The sequence below is a fragment of the Prionailurus viverrinus genome, chromosome C2 (genome assembly GCF_022837055.1).
Source record: "Prionailurus viverrinus isolate Anna chromosome C2, UM_Priviv_1.0, whole genome shotgun sequence".
In the NCBI taxonomy this organism is placed as follows: domain Eukaryota; kingdom Metazoa; phylum Chordata; class Mammalia; order Carnivora; family Felidae; genus Prionailurus; species Prionailurus viverrinus.
The window spans coordinates 130,747,040-130,767,302 of NC_062569.1; the positions used below are offsets into that span (position 1 = coordinate 130,747,040).

General features: G+C 36.4%; 1 protein-coding gene across 8 annotated transcripts in view; it reads left to right on the forward strand.

Moving 5' to 3' along the window:
- Positions 1–20,263, forward strand: part of LOC125175647 (multidrug resistance-associated protein 1-like) — an 88,426-nt gene that overhangs the window by 51,556 nt on the left and 16,607 nt on the right. For all 8 annotated transcript variants that reach the window (XM_047876401.1, XM_047876408.1, XM_047876404.1 and 5 more), the window contains 4 exons: positions 2,297–2,372; positions 10,348–10,408; positions 10,862–11,081; positions 18,135–18,289. In XM_047876401.1, coding sequence (XP_047732357.1) covers positions 2,297–2,372; positions 10,348–10,408; positions 10,862–11,081; positions 18,135–18,289 — 512 coding nt within the window. The remainder of the gene's footprint in view (positions 1–2,296; positions 2,373–10,347; positions 10,409–10,861; positions 11,082–18,134; positions 18,290–20,263) is intronic.

The following is a 20,263-nucleotide window of genomic DNA, read 5'->3' on the forward strand; positions in this document are numbered from 1 at the left end:
AGGGAGAGAGGAAGAAAGAAAATCCCAATCAGGCTCTACACCACCAACATGGAGCCTGATGTGGGGCTCAAACCCATGAACCATGAGATCATGACCCAAGCTGAAATCAAGAGTTGGATGCTCAAATGACTGAACCAGCCAGGTTCAGAAGATGAACCAACCTCATCTTCTACTTTTTTTTCTACTGTTCTGGGTATTTGGGGTTCCAGAATTCTCTGTCGAGATGACATAAACTTGCTCCTCAGTTCTGCCCTCCCAAAGGCAGGCTGATCTACTGGCATTTGCCACTCTTTGGCTTGAGGAATTTTTTTTCTTTCTTGGAAGGGTTAGGGTGAGTACAGCCTAGACATGTAGCCTGAAGTGTCTGTCCACAGACATGGTTCAGGATGGGGCCAGGGTAGGAGAGAAGGGGACAGGAACCTTGACTGAGGCCATGTCACCCAGAACTTCCATGTTTTCCAGAGGAACTCTTAGGGTTCCAAATACTCTCACATGGACCTTGCCTTGAATATGGTTGGGGAGGTGGATTGCTAAGGATAAGCAATAGAACATATTTGTGAGTCTGTTAGTTCAATCTGTAACTATTAAATAATTAGCAATATGGCATGTGGGGCCTTCATTTATACTCTTGCCCTGGTTCCCACCAATGTGAGATGCAGGCTTGTCCCTGTGGGGCATTTCTTTTTTTAATTTGCATAAGTAGTAGGGAAAACCCAAACTATATCTGAGAGCATTTTTGTTGGGATTTAGAGGAAAAAGATTTTCTGGACAGGTAGTAAAATTTAAGAGGTATGATCCTTAGTTTGAAAATACCCTGTGATCTGTCATTTATTTAACTTATCTTCTTTGATCTTGAGTCTATTCAAGAATTCTTTTAAAAAGAACACAGTCCTTCCATTTTAAAATTTGTGTTAACTTATGTGACACCAGAGTGGGAGTAAATGTCAGCACAACCTGGTGGAAACAACACTGGGCCAATTTTAGGTGCCCCAAGCACCTAACTAGGTGAATCTTCATAAATATGACTTAACTCTTCTGGTTCTATCCATTTATAAAACATGGGACTTGAACTAGATCCACTTTTCCTGGTGGCTGATGTGGAATTGAACAATGCAGGTTTTTATCACTCCTTTGCCCTCAAAACTGCTTATGACTCAGCTGCTTTTTCTCCTTTTCTTATCATCCTCAATCTTGCTATTGGGGTTGAGAACAGATAACAAAGTAGTTTTACAGTATGATCTGGGTTTGGATACATCAGACCTTTAAGAATCCACCCAGCTCTGAAAAGTCTATAAATCTCACCTTTTGAAAATATTATATTAGAGAATCAATCAGAGGTAAAAAGAAAGGTCAATGAAGAAAGATATGAGGACTAATGATAAATTTACATGGAATCTCATGTCTCAGAGAGATAGGTGATGTAAGTCAGATTCTTCCATTAAGGGATATTTGATATTTATTTCTAGAAATAAGAAAACATAGAATTCATATAAGAGATTGTAGAAATTCCCAACTTCAGTTTCTATCTTTTAAAAATGAGAAGTCTGAAATTCAAGGAGTTTAGGTATCATACTGTAAAAAAAGACAAAACCCAGCCAAGTTCCGAGATGTTTCCCTTCAGATTCAGGTTCAGATACCTCGAACCTCTCAGTGTTGTAGTTCTAGATGCGACACTTGTTTCTGTGACTTGCTTAACTTCTCTGTGCCTCAGTCTTTTTATCCCCAAGATAAAGGGATAATTATACTATCTTCCTCATAGGGATACTCTTGAGAATTAAGGGAAAAATTTATATATATATATATATATATATATATATATATATATATGATTTAGAATAGTGCCTGCCACATAGGAAGTTAGTATTAGTGATATTAGTAAGAAGATGACAGAGATTTGGGGGACTTACCATTGTGTTTCACCAATAATCTTCACAATAATCACAATTTTCTGTAAGACTTCATTAAATTACATTTTTCCTTTAAAGACTAGAGTCATATTCCTCTTGGGCAAATAACTAGCCCTTCTGTGGAAGATCCAAAACAAGTTAGAACTCTAATGTCCAAAAAAATAATTTCTGTGGACTTATTCATTATGAAATCTCAGTTTTTATGAAGATATTACAAGATATTTCAGGCAAAGGGGAAATTATGGGGCAAATGAAAGGACTCCCTATATTCCTGTGGATCCAGAACACAAAAATTTCTTCAACTGGTATAATCTTTCACCAAATTTCTCACTATTTAATGCATTGTTTGCTTATATGTATATAAAAGCACTCACCATCTTCCTCTCCAGCTCATGCTTTAAAGCGAGTCAGTGTAATCAACTCCAGAACTATACTGAAAGACCAAATCTTGGAGCAAAATGATAGGTGAGTATTAGGATGATACCAAGCTCACTGGGATTATGGACTAATTACAATTTTTTAAACATTTAAAATGCATCCTTTATAAAGGATCTACACATTATAATGGCTACAAAAGTACTTAGTGGTTTCCAAATTTTGAACTATAGGTTAGATGGATGTGTCTCAGTTTTTAAGTGAGATGGATGTGACTTAGTTTGGGGAAGATATGCTCATTAGACTCTCAGTAACTTCTAGACAAATTCTAGTAGAAGAAGTGTGTGTGTGTGTGTGTGTGTGTGTGTGTGTGCGTGCGCACTAAAAATATCTCCAACCTATAGCATTCATATGCACTGCTGATGTAAATGGGAAAATAAGCTTGAGACATGAAAATTCTACAATGGACTGGGATGATTATCAGGTCAGGATATGTAATCTAGAAATACAGACTTGGTATAGGAATTGAAGAATCTGTTTGCTAAGACAAAAGGAAGGAAAGAAGGAAGGAAGAAAGAGAGGGAGAAAAGTGGGGAAGGAGGTATGAAGGGAAATAGGGAAGAAGGAAGTGAAAGAAGGATGGGAGAAAGTGAGAGAGAAAGAAAAATAATACAACGTTGACCCTGATTGGATTTTGTTATATTACACTTCTTTTTTTGTAAGTTTCCAAAATGAGCAGTAATTGAAGCTTATTACCCTAATCTGTTATTTGCTCCAAATTTCCCCACAGCAGTTGCAAATAGGAGCCTGAAAGAAGAAAAAGAAATAATAGGAATAAAAAGATTAAAAAGTCAGTGCCAGAATTATAAGGAGCGGTCACTCAGCAAGATTGCTAAAATGGAGAATTGGAATGGATTATAGGGAAGCAAGCACTTTCGGATGCAATAGCTTAGAAATTTGTAGATTTGACTTTCAATTAAAAAATGGACCTTAAAATAAATGGAATTTATTTATTTATTTTGAAAAGAGTAGGTATCCCTAAGGATGTGTGGATGATGTGAACATTACAGGTTTGAGTTTTGCCTCCATGACAGATTCAGCTGACTCAATAGATCAACTAAATCATTCTCCCAGATATCATGGCTTGCTCACCCAACTTCTGTAGGTCTTGTTCCAATGTTACCTTATGAATGAAGACTTTAGGTTTAGTCACCCTATTTTAACATAATACTTCCTCCCCTTTCCTGGCTTAATTTTTTTTTCCCCATAATTCTTATTAATTTTCAGTATACTGGAAAACTTACTTACTTTTATTTTGCCTTTCATTTCTAGGTTTTAAGCTGTAGGACAGCAGAAATTTTTGTCTATTTGTTCATTACTTTATTGCCATCTAAACAAGTTTCAACTAAACCCTGAGTAGCATATAAGCTGATGTTCAATAAATATTTTGTTGGATGGATGAATAAGTAACTGAAGTCTGAAAGAACACTCAATGATTTTAATCCATCATTTGTTCTATGTTATTTTTTTGAGCATTATAACAATAGCTTTCATTTAAATGAGTGCCAGTTTTTAAGCATCCCTAAGGGAAGCAAATCCAGGAGCACTGAACCAGACTTTGAAATTTATGTGCTGTAGGATCTACACATCTCTGATCATTAGGAGAATTTTCACCTGTGTGTAGTTTCACTGGCAGCCAAATTGTAACTTGTTTAAAAGCTTAAAACTTAAAAATCTATAAGGATTGTTGTAAACTTAATCATACCCTTCTCTCTATAATAAATCAATTTCTCTTATTTATAAAATCACTGTCAGTCATAATATCTAAATTGAACCCCTCATAGTTTTTGTGAGTCACCTTTGGGAAATTTCTACTTAAAATGAGAATCCCAACCCCCATAAAAATACACTTACAGAATTGATTTCTAAACATTTCTCAAGTTGTGGAGACCCAAACTGAAGCCAGCATTCTGAAACTTCCTTCTCCAGTAAGGAGCACATTGAGAAGATGGCTTCAACTCCAGTATGTCATATTCTTATCAACACAGCCCACTATCAAGCTTCCTTTTTAATGACTGTGATAAAAATGTAATTGAAGGTCCATAAATTCCCCCATGCTAATCTTTTCTTGTTTGTCACCATAGTAATTAAATCATTTTTTATTTTGTGTTTGAGAGACCAGAGGCCTATTTTAATTTTTACAAAATATGTGCATGTTTGGCTACTACCTATGTATTTCCTAGTTTATTATTTTCTGTGCTACTTCCCATTTTTGCTTTCATTTTTTTTTAATCTGCTTTACTATTTGGTAAGATAATATTACATGGAGAAAATTTCCTGACTTTTCAACCTAATTTTCTATTTTTAAGAATTACCCAAATTTCCATTAGTGCAGCATTAAGATAGACTAGGGGTTGGAAGATACACAGAGGCAGGAACTATACAACAGCAAGAAACTCTCTACAATGGAATGTACAGAGAGAGAATACAGTGAGTCTTCTTCATGGAAGAATTCATGGGGATAATGGCTAATTGCCCATCGGGAGGTAGGTGAAAAGGAAGGGAGTTGGACTAAATAATGTCTGAGAATCCCTCCCCCCACCCTGAAATTTAAGGCCTAGAATCATTTTCTGATGTTAATTCAGATTTCTAATAGGGACTAAAATAATTTGAACTGTATCCACATTTTTTTTCACTTTTTGGTTTAAAGTTACCTGGTATATATTAATTATTTTATTTCTTTAAATATTCCTTAATATCTTCCACAAGTAAATTAAATTAGGAGTGTTATTTCAGTACCTAGACTGCCCCCTTTCTGTCTTTCATGTCAGACTCTTTTCATCACTTTAATCCTCCCATGCACATTCCAGACTTTGCAACTGCATGCTCAGTTCAAGAATAATGGTTTCAGTATGTTAATTTTATATCTTTTATACAAAAATATGCAGACGGGTATTGTGCCAACTTTCCTGAGGGTTTCTGAAGGACAACACGAAACTCATTTTTAAAACTTCTCTACCAGCAAAATAATTCGCTCTTTTAAAATTCAGATAGAATCTGTTATTCACAACAAAGTGCCCCAAACTACATGCAGTATTTTGTGGAAAAAGAATAAATAACATAGTAGTCTGGAAAAGCAATACCCTCCTGTATAGTGTCCAATAAATTCTTGGTCTTTGTTAGTTGTGTCTAATTACGATGCTTTAATTCCCTTTTAACAGTTGGGTTTCACAGCATTTTATATCCAGCTACATTAAGAATTAATTTTTTGGCTTGATACCAATGCCGAATTTGCTTATCCAAACAGAAGCCATGCCAAGGGCTTGAAAGATGATGACAGTAATTAACCCAAATCATATACCAGGAGTTGTTCCAATGAAAGTGTCTGTTAAATAGTGTATCTTTTCCTGATGGTGAAGCTGATTGTACGGAGGCCATGTATTGCAACGTCCCACAGAATGTTTCTTGACACTAGAGCCAGAGACAGAAAGGGAAGAGCCACCAGACTGATCAAATAAAGCCTTTCTTATTCTGGTAAATAACATGGGAAATGGGGAGAAATGAGGGCACATAGCTCAGTCCAGTATTTCTAGAGGTCAGTTCGATATTAGATAAATCAAATGACCTAGAACTTGGCATACTTCACGCTTCTATGTCCCTACAAGGGACAATGAGATATAGGTAAAAAGCATTACCATTGTAGCAAAAAAGTAGGAAAAAACTGCAGCCACTATAACTACTGATTTTGTTATGTAAATCTTAATATAGTAAAGTGATAAAATATATCATCATAATATAAAATATAATGCTGTTATAGAATAATATTTTAGGTTCATTATATACTGAGCTACAAAGACCATGTATAAAATGGTTTAAAAATTAAAAATCTGTTTTAGAACAACATTTGTATTGTGATACTACACACATGTAGGGAAAAGACTGTGGTAATATTCACAAGCACTTCAGCACCGAATGTCTCTGGAGCATAGGATTATGAATGTTTCTTCTCCTGCTTCTCTCCCTCCTCTGTTTTCCCTCCTCCTTTGCCATTACTTTTCTTCATGCTGTTAGACATTTTCCAAATGTTTCTCCAATAATACAGTTCTAGAGGAATTGACACACACTTGGTGATTGGTTAGAAATGTGCCAAGATTGAGACAGAGGAAGTATTTGTAGCCCTTTACAAAGCCAAGGAAAGCTTTAAAGAAGGTAGGAAAATAACTGATTCAATTTAGGGTGGTGTAGAGATAAACAAGCAATGAGATGAATTGGATGTCGAATAAGCATTTTACTGTATAGATCTGGAGCTCAGGGAAGAAGTATGGACTAGAACAATCAGTCTGAGAGTCACCCACAAGGAAGAAAGTTTTTGTAACTGGGAGTGAATGAGATTGCTCAGGAGAGTGTGGAGCATACAAAGGCAATACAGCTGGCCCTTGAACAATGTGAGGGGTTGGGGGCACCGACTCCCCATGCCGTTGAAAATCTGAGTGTAACTTTTGACTCTGCAAAAGCTTAACTACTAATAACCAACTGTTGCTGGGAAGCCTTACTGATAGCAAACAGTCAATTAACACATATTTTGTGTGTATTAACTGAGTCCCAGGCAAACCTATTATTTCTCTCTATTCCCTTCGATATGCAGCCTGTACTCCATGATTACCATCTCATCCAAACGATGGCAGTAATGTGAAGTCTCAGGCTTTGCTTTCTTTCCATTAAACCTTCATGTTAGAACTCACAAGTCAGTGCTCATCACACTTGCTTCAAAAGATCATACAGCTGTATAAATTGGTTCCACCGTGAATTAACACCTTTCCTCCACCTGGGCTCTTAATAGTGCTTAGAAATTCTTCCATGACTCTCAGAAGGGGCCCCACCTCTTACTTGATGGAGAAAGTAAGGGCAGACAGGAAAGTCAGTCACCAGATCTCTACATTTATCTGCATCTCTACACAGCCTTTTATAGTTCTCTCCTACAGCAAACAAAGGAAATTCTTTATTAATATCCAAGAATAGCCAGATGATCTGAATTCCATTCTGTCCCATTTACTCAAAACACTTTTATTTTTTAATGTTTATTTATTTTGAGAGAGATAGAGAAAGACAATGTGAGTGAGGAAAGGGCAGAGAGGGACGGAGGGAGAGGGAGAGGGAGAGGGAGAGAGGGAGAGGGAGAGGGAGAGAGAGAGAGAGAGAGAGAGAGAGAGAGAGAGAATCCCAAGCAGGCTCTATAGTCAGCATGGAGCCTGACACAGGACTCCATCTCATGAACAGTGAGATCACAACCTGAGCTGAAAGCAACAGTTGGATATGTTGTGTGTATTATGTACTGTATTCTTACAATAAGATAAGCTAGAGAAAATAAAATATTATTGAGAAAATCAAAAAGAAAAGAGAATACATTTACAGTACTGTATGTATATTTATTGAAAAAAATCTACACATAACTGGACCTGTGCACTTCTAGCCTGTGTGGTTCAAGGGTAGACTGTAATGACTAGATCTGAACCTAAGGAAAAATGAACATTAAATGGAAGACAGAGAAAGAAACCCAAAGAGAAACAAATGGGGGGTGGGGCAGAGAGGAGTGAGAAATACAAATGCATGGTGGTAGGGAAGTAAAAGGAAATGTCCCTTAAACAAGGGAGTGGTCAGTGGTGATTAATGTCATGGAGAGTTAAAGTGAAGTAATTTTTAAAATATTCCATGGATACAACAATAAGTATTTTACCTATTTCATTAAGATGTTGTTGATGGAAACGCTTTCAGCCAGGTGCCAAGTAGTTCAAAAAGGAAAGGTCACTTGGCAGAAAAACATTTAGCTATAAAAAAGTCATGAAGTAGGATAGGAAGTGAAGAGGGATATGGCATTGAGAGTAGAATCATTTTAGTGGCGATGGTATTGGTTTTAAGATAAGAAGAATGTGAGGTGCCTGTGTGGTTCATTCAGTTATGCGTCTGACTTCGGCTCAGGTCGTCTGGCTCTGTGCTGACAGCTCAGAGTCTGGACCCTACTTTGGATTCTGTGTCTCCTTCTCTCTCTGCCTCTCTCTCTCTCTCAAAAATAAGTAAACATTTGGGGCACCTGGGTGGCTCAGTCGGTTGAGCGGCCGACTTCAGCTCAGGTCATGATCTCGCGGTCCGTGAGTTTGAGCCCCGCGTCGGGCTCTGTGCTGACCGCTCAGAGCCTGGAGCCTGTTTCAGATTCTGTGTCTCCCTCTCTCTCTGCCCCTCCCCCGTTCATGCTCTGTCTCTCTCTGTCTCAAAAATAAATAAACATTAAAAAATAATTTAAAAAAATAAGTAAACATTAAAATAATTTTAAAAAGATAAGAAGAATATGTTATTCTCTATAGACTGATGGGAAGGAGTCAGGAGAAGGGAAGAACAAAATGAAGATTAGAAGATTGTGAACAATTCTGGGTTTCTTAGATTTGCCCTAAGATGAAAATCCCTTGGATCATTTATTTGAAAGGCAAGTTTCTACGGGGGAAATCTTATAATCTGTATTTTTAACAAGCACCATCAAGTGACTCACTGATACGAAAGTGTGGAAACACTATAATTAATAAATGTGTTTTACAGCACCTGGCTGGCTCAGTTGGTTAGGCATCCAACTGTTGCTTTCAGCTCAGGTTGTGATCTCACTGTTCATGAGATGGAGTCCTGTGTCAGGCTCCATGCTGACTATAGAGCCTGCTTGGGATTCTCTCTCTCTCTCTCTCTCTCTCTCTCTCTCTCTCTCTCTCTCTCCCTCTCCCTCTCCCTCTCCCTCTGTCCCTCTCTGCCCTTTCCTCACTCACATTGTCTTTCTCTCTCTGTCTCTCTCAAAATAAATAAACATTAAAAAATAAAAGTGTTTTGAGTAAATGGGACAGAATGGAATTCAGATCATCTGGCTATTCTTGGATATTAATAAAGAATTTCCTTTGTTTGGTGTAGGAGAGAACTATAAAAGGCTGTGTAGAGATGCAGATAAATGTAGAGATCTGGTGACTGACTTTCCTGTCTGCCCTTACTTTCTCCATCAAGTAAGAGGTGGGGCCCCTTCTGAGAGTCATGGAAGAATTTCTAGGCACTATTAAGAGCCCAGGTGGAGGAAAGGTGTTAATTCACGGTGGAACCAATTTATACAGCTGTATGATCTTTTGAAGTAAGTGTGATGAGCACTGACATGTGAGTTCTAACATGAAGGTTTAATGGAAAGAAAGCAAAGCCTGAGACTTCACATTACTGCCATCGTTTGGATGAGATGGTAATCATGGAGTAAAGGCTGCATATCGAAGGGAATAGAGAGAAATAATAGGTTTGCATGGGACTGAGAGTTTCCTGGAATGTGGGACAGTTAATGCTAAAACTAAGAATATCTGGGGAAACCAGAATCATTAGTCATCCTAGAGAGCAAGGATGGTAGAAAGTTGGATTCAGGATCTGGAAGTCTAGATGGAATAAAAACCAAATGTAGTGAGAATAATTTAATGTACAATTTGGAATAGAAAAGGTTATGGCCAGAGATTGGAATGTTTAGAGTTGAGTTTTCCAAGGTGTGTTAGTTCCAGGTTATAAGATTCATGACTGAAGGACCTGACAATTGATGGTCAAAGTAGAATGCAGATGAAGGACCCTAAATATATGATGGCTCTGAAGTTGAAAAGAGATTGAGTTTAATGAGCTGTCTCTGTAAGCTATGACATCACTCAGGATGGTGGCAGAACAAAGTGGGATGGTGAGCCTGATGCCATTTTTGATAGGCCAGGAGGCAAGTAGATGAGAAGACATAGATTATGGTACAGATAGGTGGCATTAGCTTAAATAATCTAGGGATTTAGCTCAAACTTGAAGGATAATTATCTGTAGAAGAAGGAAAAAATCAGACTTATTCTCCTGACTTTAAAATATATGGGATATCAGAGGATGAACTCTCCATTTGAAGAGATTAAAGGAACAATGCTATATCATCAAGGCAGAGGAATATGCAGCAAAGAAGTTGAGAATGTATAATTTAAAAAAAATGCTTGGTCAATCTAAAACTTACAAAATGTACATTGTCTTGCTTTATCAGGCCCTCATTGGATCAAGGAAAACAATTCTCAATGAAAAAGGAAAAGATCCCTATTGGTGGGGTAAGCACCAGAATAAATATTATTTGTTATTAATATATATTAATGTATATGATTATATTGCATTATTAATAAATATATATTTGTCATTGAATTTGAGGAGGTTTGTTATATAATAATTCGAAAAACATACATTAAATGGAACTATTGGATATATAGTGTTGTTTAATTAGGACTACATGCTACTTAGCGATATATATTCTTGTTTACTAATGATAGTAACTAATATTATTTGAATATTTATTTTTAACTGCTCCGGACTGTGCCAGCACTTTACATATAACTTATAAGGTGGCTACTATTACTATTCCAAGTTAGAGATGAGTACTCTGAGAGATATAGAAGTTAGTAACTTGACTAAGATCACATGCCTCCAGAAATGTCAAGTAGGATTTAAATCTACCTTGTCTCACTTTTAAGTACAGTAACCTAATTTTGTATCAACTTTGCTTTTAGGTGAAGTTCTCAATCATTCTGAAGTACCTCCAAGCCTTTGGCTGGCTCTGGGTGTGGCTGAGTGTGGCCAGTTATGTAGGGCAGAATTTGGTAGGCATTGGGCAGAATCTATGGCTGAGTGCCTGGGCAAAAGAAGCAAAACACATGAATGAGTTCACAGAATGGAAGCAAATAAGAAGCAATAAACTTAATATCTATGGATTATTGGGATTAATGCAAGGTAAAAAAAACAAAGAAACAGCTGCTTCTCTTTTCTCTTTCTGCCCTATTCTAATGCAAGCATATGGCATCATTTTATTTCACATAAAATCTGTGCCATAATTTGCATATATTTTAGAATAATTTAAATGCATATGTTTTTAATTCACCGTATTTGAGAAAGTAAACCAAAACTTATGTGTGTCAGCTACATGGCCCACACTAAATAATGTGTTTGTCTCATTTAGTCTTGACAAAAAATTATTTATAAATGTGTTATTATCCCTATTTTACAGCTGAGGAAACTGAGACTCATCTGCTAAGTCATTCAGGACTCAAAAGTCTTGATTACATGGCTACTCACTATATGTGTTTAAACTAATTTATTAATTCATTTAACATACATTCTAATGAAGGGACTCCTTAAACTTGGGCATCCTACTTAGATAATATGTGTAAAGCTTATAGAAAAATGCTGAGCATAAGCCAAGAGTGCAGTAAGTGTTGGCCGTTACTTAACACTATACAGAATGAACACTGTGCACTAAATCCTACGGATAGAAAGTTTCAGAGCCAGGATTTGAATTCATGTCTACCTGATTTCCCAAACTTAACCACTAAATTAACATTTCCAAAAGAGTTTTACATGAAACAATAGAGAGGCTCCACAAATATAGGATTCTGTCCTCTAATAGGTCTGCAAAACTGAGAACTGTATTTTTCTGTGCATCTGAAATCTTTTTTCTTTCCTTTTGCTAAAAAGTTTGAGATATTCTTCAATAAACTGACCCATTTAATTATATTTAAACCAATGTTTCTCAAATCCATTTGACCATAGGGAAAAATTATTTTCTTGTGTTGTCCATTAACATCTTGAGCAACTTGTGTTCCACAGAATACATTTTGGAAAACTCTATACTATTATATGCTCCATTCCAAGTGAAAAGTATAATGTAACAAAAGCCAGAAAGAAAAAAAATAGTCTTTCAAAAAACTTCTTAATAGTTCTGAAATGCTATGGAAACGTTAAGGAGAAAGAAAATTGAGAAAAGTTCTGTGATTATAGTCAAAGATGCATAATCCAGAAAGAGGTAGGAAAAGAATGCAGATTGTAGGTAGTTGAATAATTGATGATTAAGGAGTAGATACATGTTGTCCTTCAAAGAAGTTAGGTGATTTGAAAGAGAAAATTGAAGGATATTCAAAAGTACAGTAGAAATAAAGAGAAGATTTTTTTAAGTATAGACATTTTGTGTGTGTGTTTTATAAGAATAAAGTAAGGCACCTTGAGGGAGAATGATAGCAAATTCAAATTAGAAAATGATACATGGAAGTCATGCTATCTAAGGATATTCATAAGGGAAAAGACAAAGAGAGGTACATGCATTTGGGAAAATAAAATAAAGATAAAATAAAAAATACGAAACTAGGGCTTTGCTTCTCTTTCGTCCTTTCCCATCTTTATCGTGTGGCCCGAGTATTTCTTGTAAGTATCTCCATCAAAAAGTAAGCAAATATTTTGAGACAGATTTATGTTTATTTTGTCATTCTGCTAACATAATTCACTGGGGAAAGAGATGTTATATTAATGACTAAAATGAGATATAAGGACTAGCTATAGTATGAAAGATACACTATGTTTGCCTTTGAATCAGTGAGAGTCAAGTTTATTGGCTTGCAGTTTACAATTCATTGAGGAAAAAATGGATATAGCAGTCTAGAATTCTAAGCAGCTAAAGAGGATCCATATATACAAATATCTCTATATCTATGTCTATCACATGTGCATATGAGAGTTAAACTCATATCGATCCAGGAGCTCATGTTACAACTTTCAGGGAAATTCAGTATACTTTGAAGAATATTTTAAGTGAGCAAATATCATTCCCTATACTAGACAAGGTATGCAGGTTTAGTACTCACAATTTTACTTTTGTAAAATGAGAATTTTTAAAAAAAAATTTTATTTAAATTCCAGTTAGTTAACATACAGTCTAATATTAGTATCAGGTGTAGAGTTTAGTGATTCATCACTTACATATAACACCCAGTGCTCATCACAGTAAGTGCTCTCCTTAATGCCCATCACCCATTTAACATGCTCCCTCACCCTCCCCTTCAGTAACCCTCAATTTGTTCTCTACAGTTATGAGTTCTTTTTCCTGATTTGCCTCTCTTTTTGTTTCCCCTATATTTATCTGCTTTGTTTCTTAAAGTCCATATATGAGTGAAATTATATAGCATTTTTTCTTTCTCTGACTGACTTATTTCCCTTAGCATCATACTCTTTGCTTCATCCATGTCATTACAAATGGCAAGATTTCATCTTTTTTAATGGCTGAGTAATATTCCGTGTGTGTGTGTGTGTGTGTGTGTGTGTGTGTGTGCACCACAATGTTTTTATCCACTCATCAGCAGATGAACATTTGGGCTCTTTCCATAATTTGTCTATTGCAGATAATGCTGCTATAAACATTAGGGTGCATATATCCCTTTGAATTACTATTTTTGTAATCTTTGCATAAATACCTAGTAGTGCAATGCTAGATCATAGAGCAGTTTTCTTCTTAACTTTTGGAGGAACCTCCATACTGCTTTCCAGAGTGGCTGCACCAGTTTGCATTCCAAACAGTGCAAGGGGGTTCCCCTTTCTCCACATCCTCACCAATACCTGTTGTTTCTTGTATTGTTGACTTTAGCCATTCTGACAGGTGTGAGGTGATATCTCATTGTGGTTTGATTTGTATTCCCCTAATGATGAGTGATGTTGAACATCTTTTCATGTGTCTCTTGGTCATCTGTCTGTCTTCTTTGGAAAAATGTCTGTTCATGTCTTCTACCCATTTGTTAATTGGACTCTTCACTTTTGGGGGGTTGAATTTTATAAGTTCTTTATAAATTTTGTATACTAACCCTTTTCAGATATGTCATTTGCAGATATCTTCTCCAACTTCATAGGTTGTTGGAATTGTTCATTTTGCTGATTGTTTCCTTCACAGTGCAGAAGCTTTTTTATTTTGATATAGTCCCAATGTTTTATGTTTGCTTTTGTTTCCCTTGCCTCAGGAGACATCTAGTAAGATGTTGCTACATTTTATATCAAAAGGGTTGCTACCTGTGTGCTCTAGGATTTTGATGGTTTCCTGTCTCACATTTAGGTCTTTTATTCATTTTGAATTTATTTTTGTGTATGGTGTAAGGAAGTGGTACAGTTTCATTCTTTTGCATGTTGCTGTCCAGTTTTCCAAACACCATTTGTTGAAGAGACTGTCTTGTTTTTAATTAACTATCAATAGACACAGGAAATATTTTGTAATGAAGGCAATAGATTATGCACAGCTTAATCAAAAGATTTTTTCTTGATTGGTGTTTTGTGTAGAGTGGTCTTCAGTCATTAAAATGTGAATCTTCTCTGTTTTTTCTTTATTTTTAATTTTTGCATTAAAATTAAAGTTTTCTGAAGATTTGTTATTAGATGCAATTATAAGTTATCTATAAGTAGGGTGAGCCTAAGAAATGAAAATGCATAATTTCTAATTTTTTTTCAGTAGACTATAGCTGCATCTTATGGAATCTTGTCCAATCAAGAGCAGGCTGTATTCACTGACATCATCATAGCTCACAAAATAAAAAAGCTGGTGGGGGCAGAGGGGCGGTTAAAGCGTAAACAGCATTGCCATATGTTATTACCTCAGGCCTCTTATGAATTATATAAATGTTAACATTCAAAATAAGCTAGAGTTCGAAGCACAATGTTAGATCTATATTTTATAACAATAATAAAACTCTTACCTTATTTTCTACAAAAGAAATATTTCTGCACATCTTTTTTTTCCCTGGGTCCCAGCTATTTGCCTTAGAATCTCTAGGACACTCTGAACATCTCTTATCTATTGTGTTTTATGCCTTACCTTTCTCCAATCCAATGTGAACATATAGGCACCTTATTTTCAAAGTGCAATGTGTTTTTTTTATTTAAATTTTTATTTATTTTTATTTTTTGAGAGAGAGAGAGAGAAAGAGAGAGCTCATGTGCAAGCAGGGTAAGGGGCAGAGGGAGAGAGAGAGAATGAGAGAGAGAGACAGAGAGGGAGAATCCCAAGCAGGCTCCATGCCCAGCATGGAGCTCAACTGGGGCTTGATCTAATGACCCTGGGATCATGATCAGAGCTGAAATCAAGAGTCAGACATTCAACCGACTAAGCCAGCCAGACATCCCCAAAGTGCACTGTTTAGAGTACACTGCTGTTTCTAGTTTAACATGAGTAAGTGGATCATCTCCTTTACTTACCTCACAAAATACCACTGAAATGACAGTGAATAAATATAAAGGAAAGACTTCAGAAGATTTCAGAGTGATAAAGTTTTACATAAGCAGTTATTATACTGATAGATAATCAAGGGTAGAGGAACATGTAGATATGGGAGAAGCTGTAACAGAAGAGGGAGTTGTTCCTTTGAGCAGTGGATAAACACTAAACTCATGGTCATGGGTAGAGAATAGGATTGAATTGCATGGAAATAATCAAAATAATTCACTAGACCATTGTTCTCCTCCCATTAGCCTCTCCTACGACACCCACCACCATCACCAATGTGCACAGCAACTGTCATTGTAGTAATTTCATTGTAGTGATACAATGAAAACTAGAAAGTTGATATATAAAGAGGAAATGAGGGTTTCTAGTGTGTGTGTGACATACATAGAAGAAATCCTTAAATGGCTTTTGGAGAAGCTCCAGCCTATGTGTCTATATTCCAGTATTCCAGACTCTCTGTGTCACACCTACCCAATTTTGTGGAATTTGAAGCAATCTCTTCCATTCAGAGGAAAAAAATGTTGGGGGAAATTAATGTGTGCAATAGCAGAAGGAAGCCATCAGGTACCTCTATTAATTAACCATGTGTTTATTTCATATGTTTAAACTGATAATGATGGATGATTTTGCATTTTAATTAAACCAACAGTATAAATAACGGCTAACAAATCAAGCAATGGAGTTTAGTAATGAAACAATCCTATTTGAAATAGAAGCTTAAAATGTCAAATTAGTATCTTCAGAGATTCAAAATACTATATCCACAAAGCCAGTGCAAAAATGTGCTGAAAAAAGTTCAATCATAGACAAAAAATACTTGAAACATTTAAAGAATTTAAAGAGATTATACAAGTGTGAGAAGATATGTTAGAAGACATTTTCCCAGAAGTACAACATAAAAAATATAAATCGAAATGATAAATAAGAAAATTAAGGGAATAATCCAGGAAGTTCAACATTCACATAATACATCTTTCAATAAATGCAGGTGAAAATGGTCAAATTCACAATATTTAGCATTTCCCAAAACTGAAGAATGCAAGTCTTCTGATCTTGCAACCATTCCAGGTTAGAGTGGAAAGTGAGAGGGTTCCAAAAGAGTAGATGATGCTGCAAAAACAGGAGAGGGCTAAATAGGATGAAGGAAATAGAATATCTGATGAGTCTGAATATATTTGGAAAAGATTTGCTGACAATTGAAGTGTTTGGGAATGAATTAGTGCTTGTTGCATAGAAAACTAAGAATATGAAAAAAGAATGGTACAACCATAATAAATTTTGTTAACTTCATACATAATGTATGTTTGGTGGCAATGTAAACATTGGATATTTATTTGAGGAAAGAGGGTAACAACCTGTTTTTGAAAGGGAAAGAGGGAAGTATGGGGGAGTGAGGTAGGAAAAAAAAAGAAAATGTATAAAGTTAGAAATCACTTAACAGCAGCATATGATATTATTTAAAATATAAAGGAATTAGTTAAAATAATTTAAGATGATCAGGGTTAACTACCATTCTTTTGTTTTAAACATACTTCCAAGGGTATAAGAATTATGCTGACATCACACTTTTGTTAACAATTTCGTATATTAGAGAGCAGTGGAGCAACTGTGTATCCCCTATGACTCAGAACAAACTAGCATAAGTAACATGGGAATTTATTGACTCCCCAGACTGAAAAGTCTAGGCATAGGTCATTATACACACTACAGATGAAGTGTCCACTATTCTTTACGAACTCTACTTGTTGTCCTCATTGGCTTAATTCTCAGGCTTCACATGATGATGGAAATGTTCTCTTTCAAAGAACTTCCTTTGAAGTTCGTAGAAATTCATAAAATTTTACTCCTTGAAACAATTTGAACCACATATACATCCTTGATCAATCACTGTAAAGAAGCATGACTTCTTTTAGCCCTATAAGTCCTCCATTTTGAGAATTATTTGTCCTTTCATTTCCTCTCCCACGTGGATAGCCTTCTATGAGCTTGTCTCTTTCTTGTCATACTTGGTCAAATGCAAGTAACAATAGTCGATAGATAAAGCTAGATGCTTATTATTTATATGTCTGCCTTTTCCGCTGTGGCAAGAACAACTCTTCCACCAACCAAATCTCAGTAGCTTAACAGACCCAAAAAAAATGTGTTCATTTTGGGTCAAGTAAAGGACTACACTTGTTCTTGTGACCCAAGTTGAAGAAGCAATCCAACCACCATTATAAATGTTAACAGGCACTGTACAAGGAATAAACGTGAGCAGTTCTGGTACCAGCAATTAAATGCTTTAACCTGGTATTATGTGTTGTTTCTCCCTCAACTTGTTCTTCAGAACCCTTGATATGGTCCCCTACATCACAAGGAGGCCAGAATGGACAACTCTACCATGGACTAGAAGCTAGGAGAACTGAAATTATTTGACTAGCAGCACCAGTGACTACCATATTGTCCCATGGGACATCACAAATAGGTTGCTAGAATTCTGTGAACCTGGTTGATCTGTTATATTTTGTGCATTACTCTAGAATCTATGGCCATGAATAAGGAGAGTTCTTCTTTGATAGGATTGCAACCCATCAGAGTGTCTGTATTTATTATAAATGCACCATTTACATTTATACTTAGTTTGATCCACAGTCGCAAGTTAAGTTTGCTCTTTGAGTTTTCCATTTAAAAAATGCTATGATAAACAACACTTTGAGAATTAAAATATAAAATTCCTTAAAAAGGTTAACATGCCCTTGATAACAATTTGTTTTTAGGTTTCTTTGTCTGCTCTGGAGCCTATATACTCACTCGAGGGTCCCTGGCTGCCTCTCGAACATTGTATGCTCAGCTATTGGATAATGTGCTACACCTCCCGCTCCAGTTTTTTGAAACCAGTCCTATAGGCCAGATAATCAATCGGTTCACCAAGGTTAGTAAAGCTGTACCTTATTGAATAGCATGCTTAAAAATGATGATCCATATTTAATACCTTGCAATAGCATTTTTTAAATTTTTTTAAAAAATTTTTAGTGTTTATTTTTGAGACAGAGCATGAGTGAGGGAGGGGCAGAGAGAGAGGGAGACACAGAATCTGAAGCAGGCTCCAGGCTCTGAACTGTCAGCACAGAGCCTGACATGGGGCACAGAGCCTGACATGGGGCCCAAACCCATGAACCGCGAGATTTTGACCTGAGTGCAGTTGGACGCTTAAGCAACTGAGCCACCCAGGCACCCCTTTGCAATAGCATTTGTAAAAAACAAAAATCACCCTGAAAAGATGGGATTATGTTTAGTATAGATTTCTTGGTATTTTATTTCTAATCTTGGGATATTTATAATTGATGTACAGCAGCATAACATCTTACACACATAATCAAAATAACCCTTGAAAATTGCTGGAAGAATCCAAAAAGTATATGTGCTCTGGTGTCTATAACTCCAATTCTTGTATATATTTAGCTTGAGAATCACTAATTTAAGCTGAGAAGGTAAAGAAAATTTAAGTCTTTATGGAGACATTTGTATTTTAAGCATTCTGCTTTTAAGAAAACTGTCAACTCACTTATGGTGAATGTGGGAAGGGGTATAGTTTCCCAGAGTGTCTCTGCTTACCTCCAGGATTTTCCCCATTATATTTACTATTTTTTTAATGTTTATTTATTTATTTTGAGAGAGAGAGCATGAGCAGGGGAAAGGCAGAGAGGGAGAGAGAGAGAATCTTAAGCAGGCTCCGTGCTAAGCAGAGCTTGATGCAGGGCTGAATCCCTGGACAATGAGATCATGACCTGAGCCAAAATCAAGAGTTGGTCACTTAGCCAACTGAGCCACCCAGATGCCCTGGGAAGGTGTGTTCTAAAGACAGGCAGGAGGGGCGCCTGGGTGGCTCAGTCGGTTAAGCTTCCGACTTCGGCTCAGGTCATGATCTCATGGTCCGTGAGTTCGAACCCCGCGTCGGGCTCTGTGCTGACAGCTCAGAGCCTGGAGCCTGTTTCAGATTCTGTGTCTCCCTCTCTCTGACCCCCCTCCTCCCCCTTCATGTTCTGTCTCTCTCTCTGTCTCAAAAATAAATGAACGTTAAAAAAATTTTTTTTAAATAAAATAAAATAAAATAAAATAAAGACAAGCAGGAAACTACATACGGATATGATGCTCTTACCCTATTTGGTTCATGAGATAATCAGGAAAATCCCAAAGTAAGACTTAGAATTAATAAAATTCCACCTCCACTCTTTGTGTCAATTTTGTTATAAACTGATTAGTTGATCCCTTAAGGTTGGATGTCTTCCTATTCCTGGGATTTCATAGGTCATACCTTATACCATAGATTTGACAACATAAATTTGATTAAGTTATATGTGAATTGATAGATGACCTTCCTATGTTCTCTCTCTCTCTCTTTTAAAAGTTTATTTTGAGAGAGAGAGAGAGAGAGAGGAGGGGAGGGGCAGAGAGAGAAGAGAGAGAAAGGGAGAGAGAGAGAATCCTTAGCAAGCTCCATACTGTTGTGGGGAGCCCGATGTGAGGCTCAAACTCAATAACCTGAGCCAAAGTTGGACAATTAACTGAGCCACCCAGAAACCCCCGCTATGTTCTTCTCTCATTCCCATTGTCCACTTCAATCTTTCAGTTTCTAATTTTGTAAATGAAAATTATTTTGTTTTCCTGCCTTTTGTGATGTTGACAGGACCCAGCTAGCCAAGAAGGCCACTGAACGTGTTCTTGATGGATAAGAATGGCCCAGGAGTATTTTACATTTTTTAAGTAGTGACTAGTGCTAGGCCAATGCTCCTGAACACCCAATTACTGGGGTTTGGACTCTTTTTTGAAATCTTTTTAAGCAGAGTCTGATATTAGTCATATAAACTACGTGCTGTGTATTTGTCACTGGGAAACCCACATTGCT